At 47.9% G+C, this 16,574-nt stretch overlaps 1 protein-coding gene across 18 annotated transcripts in view; it reads right to left on the bottom strand.

The window, feature by feature from the left end:
• Window positions 1-16,574, bottom strand: part of ARHGEF28 (Rho guanine nucleotide exchange factor 28) — a 288,520-nt gene that overhangs the window by 39,139 nt on the left and 232,807 nt on the right. For 16 of the 18 annotated variants that reach the window (XM_077898173.1, XM_077898168.1, XM_077898179.1 and 13 more), the window contains 6 exons: window positions 15,252-15,328; window positions 9,966-10,144; window positions 8,635-8,726; window positions 7,278-7,460; window positions 3,525-3,656; window positions 290-390 (listed from right to left, as the gene is read on the bottom strand). In XM_077898173.1, coding sequence (XP_077754299.1) covers window positions 290-390; window positions 3,525-3,656; window positions 7,278-7,460; window positions 8,635-8,726; window positions 9,966-10,144; window positions 15,252-15,328 — 764 coding nt within the window. The remainder of the gene's footprint in view (window positions 1-289; window positions 391-3,524; window positions 3,657-7,277; window positions 7,461-8,634; window positions 8,727-9,965; window positions 10,145-15,251; window positions 15,329-16,574) is intronic. The other 2 variants (XR_013380085.1, XR_013380084.1) reach the window with 1 other exon arrangement.

Genomic DNA, 16,574 nt, shown 5'->3' with positions numbered 1-16,574 from the left:
GGAGCAGAAGCGAGACCAGAAGTAAGAGTGCGCAGACACACACACATTAGGGTTTTAAATCCTTTTAATGATTTTTAAACCGTTTCTTGGCGTACACCTACATGATCCAGGAAGAGCGAGAACATCTTGAGGGACTTGAAGGTTAGAAAGACCAAAGCAGAGCACGGACACGGAGAACAGCTGCGGAGAAGGCTCCCGACCCCTCGTGGCTCGGGACAGACCGGGCCCTGGGGTCACGTCACAACACAGAGCAACGGGTGCCATTTACTAGCAAATTGGTTCACAATACCTTCTCCCCTGCATCAGAGACCGCCAAGTCGGTTCCCACACCCTGGGGGCCAGGATCCACATCCCAACAGCCTCTTCCTCCTGTCCCTTCTGTGACTAGTGCTGCAAGCACGCCATCGAGACAGAAACAGAGAGGACATCATCAAACGTCAGCGAGCGCACGTATTTCGTACACGTACACAGCTGACACATATTTCGAGATAAGAGACACAAAATCACGCGTACGACACAGCCTCACACGAGGGGCGGACGCAGCGCAGAGCGTGGAGTCCCTGCCCTCGGGGAGCTTACACGCTAGTCGATACCAAGCTGGCAGGTGGCATTGCCCATCTTTTCATTTTTCTTTCTTGCGGACAGGGCCTCCCCGTGATGTTGGTGATGCAGGGAGGGCAGACGCTACATCCCGTGCTTGCTAGCTAGGGAAAAGCCAGTGGGGAGGAGGACACTGAAAACAGACACTGTGGGGCTCAAGCAAGGGCGGGCAGAGCCAGGTCTAAGGAGACGGCTCGGCGAAAGGCTCCCCGGTGGCCGGGCAGGGGCGGCTGACCATGCAGAGGAGCACGGACCCAACGACGGGAGCCGAGCACCCCTCTACGCAGGGCCCAGATGGCTCATCCAGGAGGAGCTCTCGGTCCTGCAAAGAGGAGCTCGTCCCCACCTCCAAATAGCTTTATAAAGACAATGTCCGAGTGGTTTTTTCCCCCCCTCACAATACTTGCTCATCCTCTAGATCCACAACGACTTTTGAAATCTGTATGTCTGACCTGTGAAATGCAGAGATGTTTCTAGTCCAGAAGTATTTTTTTTAAGTACCAGACATCGATTAATCTCTGCTGCTTAAATCGTCAAATCTCTGCTGGTGCGATTTTACTTCTGTGTCCACATGACCTCAGTAAAGTCTTATGCTATGCTTGCCTTACGATGATTTAAACTAGATTCCCCAAAGCACTTTCACACCCAGACTGTTATTGGAACCACGTTCAAACAGGGCCCTAGCGAGCACTCGCTCTGTGACACACGGTGCCATCTCTGATGGAGGGAAGACTTCTTCTCCCCATGGAAGTCCTCTAGGGCCTCCAAAGGCCACTTCTATCACAAAAAACTTTTCTGTTTAAACGGTTAACGGCTTCAGATTTTATCAACTGAAAATCAGGTCCATTTTGCCCGAGCCGGTCAACGGTTCTCACTTACAGTGAAGAGACTTTTTATAGAAATGCATCTGGGGATCCCTGGGTGGCTCAGCGGTTTGGCGTCTGCCTTCAGCCCAGGGCGTGACCCTGGAGACTCAGGATCGAGTCCCACATCAGGTTCCCTGCATGGAGCCTGCTTCTCCCTCTGCCTGGGTCTCTGCCTCTCTCTGTCTTTCATGAATAAATAAATAAAATCTTTTAAAAAATCTGATTAAAAAAATGTCTCTGTCGCTCGAAATGCGGTTCCGCTGCTGGGTATTATACTTACTTCTCAGAGAGATACCCACGGCATCACCACAGCATTAGCCATTGTCGCTCTCGCCCTCCTCCCCACTCCATGGCAATGGGGACCATCAAACGGGCAAAGGAGTTGATGGTGAGCCAAGGGATCAGATCCCTCTGTTCCTTATTCAGTTTCAGATCTCCAGGACTTTTGAAGGACTAGATTATACTCATCCACCTGACCAGGTAACACCGAGGACTACGCAGGGGAGGCTTCGCTTGGTCTATGGCTTCATATTGCCATACTGGGCTTGACTTAGAAGGACCCAGTCCTGAAAGTTAAAGAACTGGCCCAGTCAGGTACAGACTCTCATTTAAGGAATATTAATCTTTTACCCCCACTAACCTTAATAAGAGAATCCAACCCTTGGGGGCACCAGGGTTAGCCCAGAAAGGAAGAGGCCTTCGGGGGAACAGGACCATGTCAACCCGCCCCTGCCCGTCTGTGAATCCTGGGGTCAGGGCACTGCAAACAGCCTCTTGATGGTTTTGACCCGAGTCACGGGTGTCCCTGGGGCCTCTCCCGATCATGGGGGACATGGTACAGATGGGGAGAACCTCGCTGCCTGGTCTGGAGAGAGGGAAGGTGCAGCCGTGTGCTCTGAGCAGCTGCAGGGGCTGAGTGGAGCCTCCCCAGCTGTCCCCGGGGTGAGGCGGAGGCAGTGGATCCCCGGGGTGTATTTATAGAAGGAACTCCCTCTCTCGATGGCATAACGCGTTTCTCCTTTTAAAAGGAAATCACCCAGGACAGCACAACTCCCCTGAGGAGTCTGGGCTGCGTCAAAACGAAAAACATGTGTGCACTTTCTGAAAATACAAATGCAGGATTGGATAAAGCAGAATTTGAGAGGACAAAATAATTATTAGAGCTCATCTCAAAAAAGTACAGTCTTAAAACTGCACGGCCTCCTTGTGTCTCAGTTGACCCAGGGATGCTGTTTAAGCGATTCAGAGACCACTTAAGCCTCCAATCCCTGGCTAATAAAGATGTTTTGTCTTGTGTCTAATACAGGCTGGTGGAAGTCGAGGTTTTTATCACCCAAATACAATAAAAAATATGCTTTTATGCTCTTCTCTCAGAAATCTGTAGGAAATTAAGTATTCAGCTCATACATGTAACATCATTAGGTTCCGAGAAGTCACCTAATTCCCTATGTGACATTTTTCCGTATTTTAAAATATACTGGACACGGTGCCTTTAGTGAATTAAAATGTATGATGACAAAGATCAAGAATTTTCTGGCACTTCTGCCTTTAATCACACCACCCAACTGCGTGTCTGTGGGGATGTTTTAAGATTCTAGTTTTCTGGGTTATGTTGGCTCGGTGGATGCCTCTGAGATTAAGCCAAAGGACTTGCTCTTTAGTGAACTGCAGGGACCCATTTTAAAAAAAAAAAATAAATCCGAAGTTTAAAAATTCTTTCAAAACCATATTCCAAACTATTCTGTAAGTTTTATCAAAAAAAAAAAAAATGAGGCAGGGTCGGGGTTGGGATGGTAACGAAGCTTGCCTGGGTAAGAGAGCAGCAGACCCGCCAGCTGACTGTTCTCGGAATCTCCGTGCTTGGAACACCAGAGTCATGATCTAGGTAAGTCAGGCCAGAGCCTATCTGGTCTCAGGTTTTCTCTCATTTAAAAAAAAAAAAAAATGCATCCAGTCTCCTGCAAATAGGGACAGAGCCGTTGCCTTCATTTCACACGACCACTGTGTGTTCCAGAGGTTGTGTTCAGGCTCAGGGGCGAGGCCCGAACTTTCACTTACAGGCTGGAGATGATCCTGGCTCCTCGGGAGGACCCTGTGCATCTGCAACCGCAGGTTCTGCAGAACCCTCCTCAGGTGATGGGCGAGCATCACCCGCTTGTGAGGCCTTCACGGCAACCTGCAGGCTCTCCGCTAAGAAGGGAGAAGAAAGAAGACATGATTTAGAGACCAAATGCACAAAGTTTGATCTAGATCCAGGGTCGGCAAACCCTATGTGGCCTCTGTCTGCTGTTACATGGCCTTGGAGCTTAAAATGGTTTTTACATTTTAAAGATTTAAGTGTACAGATGAGCTCCCCCACACACATGAAGGAGGATGTGTCCCGGAAACTGTATGCGGCCTGCAAAGCCTAAAATATTTACTATCTGGCTCTGCATAGAAAAAAGTTTGCCAACTTGCAATCTAGACTGATACTTCAAGCAGTATTTTATTTTATTTTTTTAAAGACTTCATTTATTCAGGAGAGACACAGAGAGAGGCAGGGATACAAGCGGAGGGAGAAGCAGGCTCCCTGTGGGGACGTGGGACTCGATCCCAGGACCCCAGGGTCACGCCCTGGGCTGAAGGCAGAGGCTCAACCACTGAGCCACCGAGGTGTCCCTTAAGCATCATTATATAACAGAAAATTAATGAAAAGATGCATCATTTTATAACAGAAAATTAAAAAGATGCATTCTATTAAAAAAAATCTCAAATTTAATTTTCAGTACATCAGTCTGCCGAAAAGCTTTCTGATTTTCAATTAACTTAAATATGATTTTAGGTACACAGATTACTACTCAGTCATAGCTATCCTCCGAAAGAGATTTCCCCACCTGTGCCTTAAAAAATCCTGGTGAGGATCCCCAGTCCTCACTTACAGCTACTAGGGGAAAAGACAGGGAACGTGCATTTTAAATAACAAAGGCTCCTCTTGGGACCTGGTAAGGCTGCTGACCGCCACACCAAGGAAGCGATGTTCCCATTTACAATAAAGGCTTTCAACCTGCAAGGCTACAACCAGGCCACCACCCGCGGGGGGTCTACGGGGGGCGGGGGGGTGTCCCCGTGCCCCGCTGCACCTCTGCCCCACGCGCCCACCAGCTCTGTCCCACTCACTCATCCCCAGGCACCCGCCCCCTTCCTCCCACCACCCCCCAGCTCCCGGTCATGCCACTCTCACAATTAAAAGCATCCTGGAACTTTCTACGGATTTTGGAGTAAAAGTGTCTGTTTTGACCAGAGCCCGCGAAGATCCTGCCCCACAGTCGGGGCAGCGCATACCCCTCCCGCCCGCGGGTCCCCAGGCAGCTGGCTCCCCCCTCTCGCCTCGGGTCGCCTCCACTGCCTTTCCCGCAGCAAGGCCGCCGCAGCCCATCCTTATTTTCCCGGGATCTCGTGGAGTCCTCTCGTTCCCTGTGGACCGTCCGTGCTCCTTCCCGACGAGCATTCGTTCCCCTTTCTGCGCTGACCAGCGACACGCACCGGCACGCGCTGGTGTGTCAGGTGTACAGCGTAGTGACCGGCACCTGCGCCCCCGCCGCCTCTGGCCGCGCTCCCTGCTGTGCCTTTCCCAGGGCCTGGGCCACCCCCGGGGCAGCCGTGCAGAGTCTTACCCCACAGGCCAACGCGGAGCCCGGGGTGGGTGCCCATGGAATGCTGAAGGCGTGAATGAACGAGTGATTCCGTCACTCGTCCCCCAACTCAGACAGTCTCTAGGCCCTTCTCAAGCCCTCAGTTTCCTGATCACATAAGGATGACAGATGTCACCATCTCCAGATGCCCCAGAGCTGCTGTCTCGAGGTTCCCGGCCAGAGCTCGGTGTACCAGGGACCAGACTGGATACGTTTTAGGCTCCGTGGCCACGCGGCCCCCGGCAGCTCTTCCCCGTCAGCACTGCAGCGAGAAAGCAGGGTTTGCTGCAGTGCAACCATATTCACAAAAATGGGTGGTGGGACCATTGCACCCACCATCGGGCACCCACCAAACTTTGTCTGCGCCGCCCACCGCACTCTCAGGTGGTGGCTGTGTTCTCTCTCAAACCCATGGTCACTATCAACACTTCCAGACTATTATCCCTTCCCCTGACCCCCTTGTTCTTTCCATTCCCTGCCATCGGATCACACCGCCCACCCTCCTTGTTGCCGTTCACTTGAACGTTCACTTGAACGGCACTTGCCGATCATTTGAACAACTTAGCACCTGGCGCAAGTTTCTCCCTTCCCCAAATGCTCCTCCCCTCAAAATTCCCAGGAATTGCATCCACGAGCATGATCCTTCTGACACCTTGGCCTCAGGTCTCTGTGACGTCATTTCCCCAGTAATCTTATCCTCCGCCCGCCTCAGCCACCAGCTCCCAAGGTTATACCCTCAATGTTGTTATTACCCATACTCGAACTTTGCCCCCTTCTAGTCCATTCTCCGCACAGCAGTCAGAGGGCTCCTTCTGGCACACACATCACATACCCCAGTTTGGAGTAGACTCCAACCTCCTTCCTCGCCTCAATCAGGTCCGTGTCATGTGAGGGGTAGTTGGCTCTGACCCGTCAGCTGCTCTGCACCCCTCCCTTCACTCGACCCGCATGGTCCTCCTTGCGAGGCCTCAGGCTTGCCGTGCACCTGCCTCGGGACCTTCGCCACTTCTCTGTGTCTGCAGCATCCTTTCCCCAGGTGCCTACATGGCTTTTCCGCTTCCCTGTGTCTGCTTGCATATTGCCATACCAGAGAGGCCTTCCCTGGTCGCTCCAACTCACATACAACCTCCCCACTCTATCCCCCTCCATACTCCCTATCCCATTTATCTTTTTTTTTTTTTAAAGATGTATTTATTTTACAGAGAGAAAGAGAGCATGTGCACATGAGCACGTAGCTGGGTGGGGAAGGGCGGGAGGGAGAGAGAGAATCTCAAGCAGACTCCCCGCTGAGCACGGAGCCCAACGCAGGGCTCAATCCCAAGACCCTGAGACCATGACCTGAGCTGAAATCGAGAGTCAGATGCTTAACTTTACTAGGCCACCCAGGCGCCCCTGTTTAAGTAGGGTTCAGACTTCATTAAAATCTTCATTGAAGCAACTGTCCTCTATAGTTTTCCAAATAAAGCCATCTTTATTTATTATTTTTTTTTACTGAAGTATCGTGAACATAGTTCTATTAATTTCAGGTGCACAATACAGTAATTCAATGATTCTGTGTATTCATCAGCGCCCATCATGGTGACTGTACTCTTGATCCTCATCCCCTATTTCACTCATCCCTCTACCACCTCCCCTCTGAAAACTACCAATTTGTTCTCTGTATTTAAGTCTTTTTTGGGTTTTTCTCTTATCTGATGCATTCATTTGTTTTGTTTCCTAAACTCCACAAACGGGTGAAATCGTATGATAGTCGTCTTTCTCTGTCTGACTTCTTTCACTTAGCATTACAGCCTCTGGGTCCATCCATGTGGTTGCAAATGGCCAGATCTCACTCCTTTTTATGGCTGAGGTTCTATTGTATGTACATGCCACCTTCTCCACCCATTTACCTCTTGAGCGACACTTTGTTTTCTTCATAGTACTTGACACAACCCGACACATCTATTTCCTTTTATTTTGCAGTAAAATTTTGAGTTGCACCTACTGGAGTGTTGGTAGTGTAAGGTGTGGGGGAACACCTTATGGAATGTGGACCATAGCGCAGTTGGAACTTTGTCTTAGGAGCAAGACCACAGGGCATGGCACGTGGAATAAACATTTCCTGAACTTGTTAGACGAAATAGTTTTGGAAGCAACTTACCTTCTCTCAGGGCTGCTGCTAGTAATGAGGCTGCCTGGGGAGGCTCCCCTGGGTCAGGTTTGATGAGGAGGTGGGGCTCTAGATGGACATCCTTGAATCCACTCAGTTCTCCAAGTTCAGCGTAGATATGCAGCTTCTCCTCCAAATATGCGCAAATCTGTTGGTCTTGGTTACTGAGTATTTCTATGAAACAGTATTTACCATGGAAGGTTATCGGATGGATACAGCAACTGTATGAAAACCCAAGCTCTAAGATAAAGAGGTTCCTCGTCCGCAAGCAGTATGGTCTCACGGGTCAAGTATGAGTTGTTGGGGGTGGGACGGAACCAGGTTCAACTCCTAGTTATTCCACTTAGTGACTAGAGCCTCCAGTGAGTGACTTAACCACTCTGAGCTTCCCCTGTCTTTTCTGTACATTTACTGTACTCCGAAAATGCTGCTAATTCCAGAAAAAAAAATTGCATGACTATTCTTTTGTTCAGGCTGTTTTCTATTAAGAGTAAATGCTAAGCTCGGGAATGAAAATTGAGGTGGCTCTGTTCATACTGACTGGTGCCCACAAGGGAAAACGAGGCAAAAGGACCGAAGCTACTTGGGCTTCAGCCCATCTTGGTTAAAGCCAAACCTACTAGTTTATGTTTTTGTTTCTAAACATCCAATTTCTTTGACCATCTCTGCCTGTATCATTTTCCTCTGATCCTAACACATCCCAACACTTAAAATTCTTCCAGTTTAAAGGGGCCCTGACCAGCATCTAATTCCAGGGCTTCTCAGTCTACCTCCGTATCACCTGGGAAGAGTTTAAAACACTGACATCTACAGCCACCTTCCATAGATTCTGAGTGAACTGGATGAGCATGGGGCCCAGGCATCAGTGTTTTTATAAAACTTCCAAGGTAATTCTGTTGTCCAGCTAGAGATGAGACTTCCTGAGCTAATCTGAGTTCCTTAATTCACAGACTTGGAAACTGACGCGCAGAGTCAAGGGGCTCCTCGTCCACACTCACACAACTATGACCTGACAGTGTCGGGACCCCGATCACACCACTGCACGATGACTCCACCACCTGTCTGCACCACACAGCTCACAATTCTTCTTTCATGTATATTATGTGCCCATTTTTTTTTTTTTTTTTGGAAAATGTGTTATATCTTAAATCACTAAGGAGGAAGGAGGGAGACAGTTGTCTCATTCGAACACTCCTCGAGCCAATGCTTTTTGTCCTGAAGAGTGGTGGGTGAGCCTCAGGCACATAGAATTAGATTAAACATTTAATCACAACCCTCCCATTCATGACCCAGGGCTTCCTCCAAGGAGAACACCCCAGCCAGGGAAGCGGAGATGACCGCACGGTACCTTGACATTGCTGGATTTTGGCCACTCTTGCTTCAGCTTTCCGCCTCTCTTCATCAGATTCACTTGTCCTTCCCCCTTCTTCTTCTGGGCAACTTGAAAAGACAACAGTCAAAACAGACAACTGAAACCAAATCCAAACATCTTTAGGTTCGTTAGTAAGACGTGGGGACTTGGTGACAGCATTATTCCGAAAAGAAAAATTCAGCATAAAGAAAACCGTTCGTGCCCTCAGGCCAAGATATCTGGTTTTCTTGAGTATACAAAGGACCTTGCACAACACATCACTCTCAGAGTCAGAAGTACAGGATTACTCAAAAATCCAAACACACACACACATACACAAACATGCGCTCACGTACACGTGGACCCCCACACCTTACACTACCAACACTCCAGTAGGTGCAACTCAAACACAAAGTTTTGCTTTCTACTACATGCGTCTACTTCTTAATGGGACAGAGTGGAGGGAGTTGGAGGAGACAGAGGTAGGGTGGCAGGTCGGGTGGGGTGCAGTTGAGGGGGAGGAGTTTTACAAAACATCATTCCAGATCCATCTCATCAAATTACCATTAAGAATGCTCACCCCCTTGGGATCCCTGGGTGGCGCAGTGGTTTAGCGCCTGCCTTTGGCCCAGGGCGTGATCCTGGAGACCTGGGATCGAATCCCACGTCAGGCTCCCGGTGCATGGAGCCTGCTTCTCCCTCTGCCTGTGTCTCTGCCTCTCTCTCTGTGTGTGACTATCATAAATGAATAATAATAAAAAAAGAATGCTCACCCTCACCCCATCTTGTTTCTCAAAAAAGTCATTAAAAACACAAGTGATGAGAAGGAAACTGACTTAGAACACTTCAATCCACCAATTGAAAAATGTTTATTGGATGATTCTTCAGAATTGGACATAAAGAGCAACCAAAAGGCACGGCCCCTGCCCCGAGGAGCTTCCAGTCTAACGAACACGTATCCGCAGGGAAAGGTCAGAGCGACAAGGCGGTTTACGTCAAGCACTGAGCAAATGCTCGAGAGAGCGGATGATCAAGAATCTCAGGGAAGGAAGAGACCCCTGGAGCCGAAGAGGTCTTCATGAAGGAGGGAAGCCCTGAGCTGCACCAAGGGTGAGCAGGATCCACACAGGTAGAGGGGGTAGGGCTGTACATGCAGGGAGGCGCAGAGGACAGAGCTGCAGGTGAGAGGCTATCACAGGCAGGGGCGGGGGGCGGGGAGCAGGCCACTCTGGCTGAGGCGGAGGGTTCATGCAGAGGAAACATGGTCAGAACGCTTTCCCCAGGTGAACAAGGCCATCCCCCAGAGTGTGGACAGAAGGAAGGGTTACCTTTCCACGGCCTGTTGGATTCGTCTCATCCAGTTATTTCGTTCCTCCTTGGAGTTGGTGTGAATTTCGTACATCTCAGGACCAGCAGAGGATGCACTGATCAGGAACATTCCTCTTTCCTCGTTGGCGACTTCTCTAGCAATGAGCTTCTGAAGGGAAATAACCGATGGCTTCTGATCCTACATAAAATAGGAAGGCGTGCAGGTAAAGCAAAGGTCTTGCCAAACACGTTCGCTGGGGAAAGCGAGAGTTATCAGGCGAGTCATGTCACTTTGACTTCTCAAAGGCGCCGTGCAAGTTGGGAAGATCTCCAACAGGAAGGGCACGGCGGAGAGAGGATGGAGAGGAAGGATACAGGAGGATGCGTATCCTTAAGAATCAGCGGCTTAAAGGGACCACTTTGGAGCAATCAGAGCAGTGAGAGTATCAAAATGCCGTAGGTAGTCGGGGGCTTGGGGGCTTTTCTAGAAGGGGCGTGGGATGGAAAATAGTGCATCAGCTATGACTGAGAGATGGAGGCGGGTGGAAGGCCTACGAGTCCGTTGGAGTTAGCAGTGTTTAGGGCAGACCATGAAAATGACAGCGAGGAGGGCGCATGACCTCAGGTTCCCTAAGCATAACCAGGGTTTTCTGCAACCGCAGTTCAGAGCAACTAAACTTCTATAATTCCACCTGCCAAGGCCTCTTCTCCCCACCACCTGCATGAGCCTCTGGCAGGCGGGAATGGTCGGATTCATCTTTGTACTCCTAGCTCAGTGCTTGGCACGCACTCGGCTTTCAGTACGCGGCTTTCAGTACGCGGCTTTCAGTACGCGTCTGGGCACGACTCTAGCAGAACGGAATAGGAGATAAGCTGAACTTTGGTGCACAGGCTATGACGGAATCACCTCTTGTACAAACACTCGCTGTGACCTCCCAACGTCCCATTCTAAGCACTGGGGAGTTGGTGATGAGGAAGAGGATGATAATGCTGATTCAGGCGGGGAGCCGTAGTTGAAATCATGACCAAAAGAATCCCTGTGGGAGGTAAACAGTTCTGGGGCTAAGTATGAAGAATTTTCTTTGGTTTGTGGCTTTCAGCACTGTTTAGAGTCAGTAGCAGTACATGGTTTGGCTCCTTCTTCGGGGACTGAGCAATACCTTTACCCAGAACACGCCACCGCATCCCGCAAGGCTGACTCCTTACGGCTCATTTGCCCACTTTCCCAGCATTGCGCTGGGTCTAGGGTTGTGTGCAGGGGTGTTCTAAGAATACCTCTTCAGCCCTTTCTTCTTAGAGCAGCAAAAAATAAAACCAAAAAATGACAACTTTTTGAACACTGCCCTCTCTAATTAGGGAGAGCCCCTGAACACTATTAATATCTTTTATTCAGTAATGGATACACCACCTAAGACCTTATTTGCTTTCCTTCTTCCAATGCACTGAGTTGGGCTCCTCAGCTTACAAGGTAAATGGCCTCAGTATATAAGAGGGCAGAGTGGGTTTAAATTGTTTAAGACATGAGCACCTGGGGGGCTCAGCAGGGGAGCACCTGCCTTCGGCTCAGGGCATGACCCCAAGGTCCCGGGATCGAGTCCCACGTCAGGCTCCCTGCATAGAGCCTGCTTCTCCCTCTGCCTGTGTCTCTGCCTCTCTCTCTCTTTCTCTCTGTGTCTCATGAATAAATAAATAAAATCTTTAAAAATAAATTAATTAAATTGCTTAAGACATTAGCAAGGATGAAATGATCTGAACCAGTTGGTAAGTGTTGCAGAAGGAGGGGAGGTGGTAAGGTCAGATATGTTTTATTTATTTTTTTTAAATTTTTATTTATTTATGATAGGCACACAGTGAGAGAGAGAGAGGCAGAGACACAGGCAGAGGGAGAAGCAGGCTCCATGCACTGGGAGCCTGACGTGGGATTTGATCCTGGGTCTCCAGGCTCGCACCCTGGGCCAAAGGCAGGCGCTAAACTGCTGCGCCACCCAGGGATCCCCAGATATGTTTTAAACGAAAAAAAAAAAAAACAGGTCAGCAGGTAGAAAGCAGCATTAATTAGATCACCAACAGATGAGGAGGCGTCAGAGGCATGTCCATCATTACGCATACCGATCACACAAGAGCACTAGAGATGATCAAGAATTCAAATTAAATCTTTGGGGATGGGAGTAACGGGTCTACCTTAGAAACAGATGTTAATAACTGCTAATGCCCAGACCTAACCCAGCCTGCAGAGATGTCTTACTTGTGTCATAGTATATTAAAAACAGATTTAACAGTTGTCAACATTTAAAAGCTGGGGGATTTCCCGTCCCCCTTTAAAAAAATTTTTTTTTAACAAACTGTAGATGTGTAGGTTCTTGCGCAAAGCAGAATGGCGATCATGGGCCCATGTACTCCCTTGAACACACTGGCTGTAGCCGAGTCATCCCTGCCCTCAGCGAGACAGGCCGTGTTCTCACCAGTTCGCTCCAGTCTCCAGCACTCGCCATGGGATCCCCAATCCCAAGCCCACTCCCAGTTCCTCCTGTGTGTTTCCTGCCAATCCCTGCAGGTAGGCTGACAGCCTCTGCCCCCAGGGGAAGAGGAAAAGTCACTGCTACATTTAGCCTCGTCACCCTGCCTCCATTTGTGATTCCATGGAGTGGCTGATACGGCATCACCAGTATCTGCTGGGAAGGACATTCAAAGTCCCAAGTGACAGCGAGAGCTAAGACTCTTCCTGCTTTGAACTTGCACCTGCACCCCTCCACGTTCCCTTGTCTCTTTTATTGTTCATTTTGAAGTTAGCTTCTTTAATATTCAGGAGATCCTCCTAGACTCAGTAACCCATGATTTAATGAACATACCTATGTGTTCCTACTCATTTCATGGATGTGGGTTCCTACTCCCTTTGCCGCTGAGTTCTCTTTAAAATCAAAATTCTCTTTAGGAACGCCATTCTTGGGATCCCTGGGTGGCTCCGCGGTTTAGCGCCTGCCTTTGGCCCAGGGCCCGGTCCTGGAGTCCCAGGATCGAGTCCCACGTCGGGCTCCCGGCATGGAGCCTGCTTCTACCTCTGCCTGTGCCTGTGCCTCTCTCTCTTGGTCTATCATAAATAAATAAATAAAATCTTTAAAAAAAAGGAACACCATTCTTCTGCTGGTATCAGCTGCTCATCTTCTGGCCATTTCCAAATTCATCATGTCTTTTGTAACATGTAGCAAGTTAAGCATTTCCTAAAGAAGTTTCTCGAACAGCACAAAGAGCAGAGAAACTTACCTGTGGGTATGACCATGATGCTAACTTTCCCTAATGCCAAGAGGAGAACCAGGAAACCCAGTCACTTGTATGACCCTCGCTGATACAGCAATTCCTCCATGGTGTCCACTATAAGATCCTTACGACTGGAGGGCTGTGCTAATTAAATGTGTATGATGCAACTCAAAAGCATGTGCTGGAACAACACAGTGCCCTCGACTCTTTGTGGGTAATGTTTTCTATTTTGCTCCCTGACATGGACAAGGGCTTAGCTGGCTTTTATCAAAGCTGCGCTGTGTCAGGCTAGCATCTCCATGAAACAGCATCAGCATCATCTCACTGTTGTCCAGAGCCAAGCACCTTCTACCAAGAGGTGCTAAGCTGTGGCCGCCTTCATTCTGGGATTTGGGGGACTGCACTCCTAACATCTCACTTCATAGCAAATGTGGTTTAAGGCTGGCACAGGTAACTCTTGAAGAGGTCGCACAAGACAGATCCATATTTCAAGTCATACTATTGGGTGAGCATCACACCTTCATCTCAGTCCATATGCTATGTTGTTTTAGAAAATAAGGTAGTTGTCTTTATGCTGTGTCTACCCTTCAACCCAAGAGCAGGTCACGTGACCTGTAATAACACCCAAGAAAGCACAATTTGCTTATCTTTCAGCTCTCTGGTTTTGAACAAACTTCTGTTTCTGTAAAGGTGTGGTGCACATTTGTTTTCTCTTCTACATGGTCCTCACCTCCCATCAACAAACAAAATGGTTCCACCTTCCTGCCTACTTTCTCTCTGTTCACAACATCCCAAACAACAGCACAGAGAGGCTGAGGGACAAATCAGTAAGTCTACATGAAATCTGCAATATATACAGTTCAAATGCATCAGAGCCATGGGGACTTGTTGGAGACCTCCTTGCTAGCCTCTGGAGTAGCCTTGTGAAGTAATCCCTGACCCTATGCAACCTGGCATCAGCCCAACGTGCCCAACAGGGGGACAAGGCCTACTGGGCTACCTGACAAGCACAGATGGGCTGGAAAGGCACTCCACCAACCTCTTCCTCCCCCAAATCCACCCTGGAAAAGCATGCTTCTTTGTTTGCTCTGAATGGCATAAGAGAAACTTTGATAAGCTTTGGGTTTGGTTTTAACCAGTTGGAACTGATCACATCTACTAGTGGTACCCGAATGTCCTATCAGTCAATGGATGATAAATAAGAACCATTTTAGAGAGCCACCACTGTAATGCCCACAATGGCATTGCATCTTAGATTCTTTCCTTTAACAGGGCCTACTGTTCCATGAGGCTGACAAAGTTAATTTATGACATTTTCCTTCTTTAAAAGTGAGTCATTTTGGATAAGATGCTGTGTAAAAAAAAAAAAAGTTAAACCCTGGTTGACTTCTAGTCTAACTCTGCACCATCAAGGAGATTAATGTAATACACTACAATGATACACTTCATATGAATAATCTTTGTAATTAGTAGTCACTGTAGTCAAAATAAGGAAGAAACTTCTTTAAACTTTAGATAACACAATGGTGTCCTCTTGTTTGGTGGAAGGAACATCATGATAGTTATGAATAGGGCTAGCAACGGGTAAAGCAGGGATGGACTAATGGAAACAGAACAAGATTCCAGAAGAGACTCGCTGTTGCCAGCATTAACATCTGAGTGCCTGGGACAGCAGGGTCGGGAAGGGGGTGGGAGGGATCTAGAAGATACGCCAAGAGAGTCAGACAGAGAGTCACTTGAGGGGTTTAGGCCAGTGCCTGTCCACCAACTCGAACCAAAGTCCTACAGTATTTTTATGTTAACAATTGACAACTAAACTAGCAGTTAATTGAATTAGCTGACTACCACTCCGGGCTCTGATAAATCAATACTTTTCACTCTTGTTAAACCAAATGAGATGCTTGGTACACTGCAATCGCTAATACTAAATGGGAATATAATGGGTACACTCCTGCCAGCGACTACTCAATTTCACAAGGAATTTTAGGCATTTTTCCAAGATACGTGGGACTCGGCCATTTAAAATATGTATCACATGGCTGTGTACTTACAACAGCTGCAAAGATGTATTTCTGGTCTTTTTCTTGTAAAAAGAGCAGCACATCAGTTAGAAGTAGAGCCAGGATATCTTCAAAGAAAAGATATTACTAGTATTAATGAAGTGAGCTACTATTCAAATACTTTTATCAAATGTTCTGATTTCGTGGTAGAAACCTAAACCAATTTATTAAAAAGAAGATGACTAAGATTTAGTGTAATTAAAGAACCTTTATGAAAATGCCTGTGCTGTGATAGCCAAAGATAAACTCTACAATTTAGATTTAGCTGTGTTTAAGCATGCATGTTTGCGTAACTAGAGGTATAGCTAAATTTCTAGCAGCATTTAATACTGTAGCCTTCAAAATGGGGAAAAAATACATCTGACAAACCAAGGTTCTAATAGAATGGAGCAAGCCCTCACCTTTAGAAAAAGAAGCTTAATGGTAACTGTTAGAGGGCGACTTCTGCCTTGAATTCTGTATGCAAATCTGCTGAATCACTATGTCTAGACCCGGGCACAGTTTGCAATAATCATACACTGCCCCACAAATTGTTCACAGGAACTCACCTTTACTAGCCGACTAAACATCCTAACACAGAGTCAGCAAACGGCTCATGTGATGAAACGGACCGAGAGCAAAGGACTTGAGGCGCTGGGGTCTATAGACAGGTTAATGTCTTAGTTTGGTTAATGTTCTAATTGTGGTTAATGTTTAGCCGCAACACTGCTGCATCAACAAATCCCATTTCGGTTGTTAGTTGCAAACACCACGAATGCTCGATAATCCTCCGAAGGGTTACCTTTGAGCAACTAGTTACCTTGGAGTAACTAGACATTAACAACCTCCTCCTCTCCCTTACCTGAGGAAGTTATTAAGATACATTAAGGAGACAGAGAGCAGACCGGTGGTCCTTAACCCCGGCTGCACAGTGGACTCAGCTGGGAGCCTTTAGGCATTGCTATGCTTGGGCTTCATCCCTAGACCAATAAAATCAAAATATCTGGGAGAAGACTTGAACATGGGTGATTTTTTTTAAGCTCCCAAGGTGATTCTATAGTGTGTACTCAGAGCCAAGAGAGTCTGGATCAGAATCAGCCCTTCAGAAGCTGAATAAATGGTCTTAGAGTCTAACTAGATGAACATAGGTTAATGCCAGGTCATGCCAAACAGGAGCACTGAGGAAAAGTCTGCACCACCGCCAAAATGTACATTTGTGCATCTTATTACTCAGTAAGAAATAGGACTTTCAGAGCTCATTTCTCCCCTCGAAGGCGTGAGAGCCCCCAGCTGGCTTGGCACACAGACTCTAGGTGTGTGGGCGTACTGCCTCAT

Source organism: Canis aureus, chromosome 5 (assembly GCF_053574225.1).
Source record: "Canis aureus isolate CA01 chromosome 5, VMU_Caureus_v.1.0, whole genome shotgun sequence".
Lineage (NCBI taxonomy): Eukaryota > Metazoa > Chordata > Mammalia > Carnivora > Canidae > Canis > Canis aureus.
Note: the sequence above shows the minus strand (reverse complement) of the source record. Positions and strands in the feature narration are given on the sequence as shown.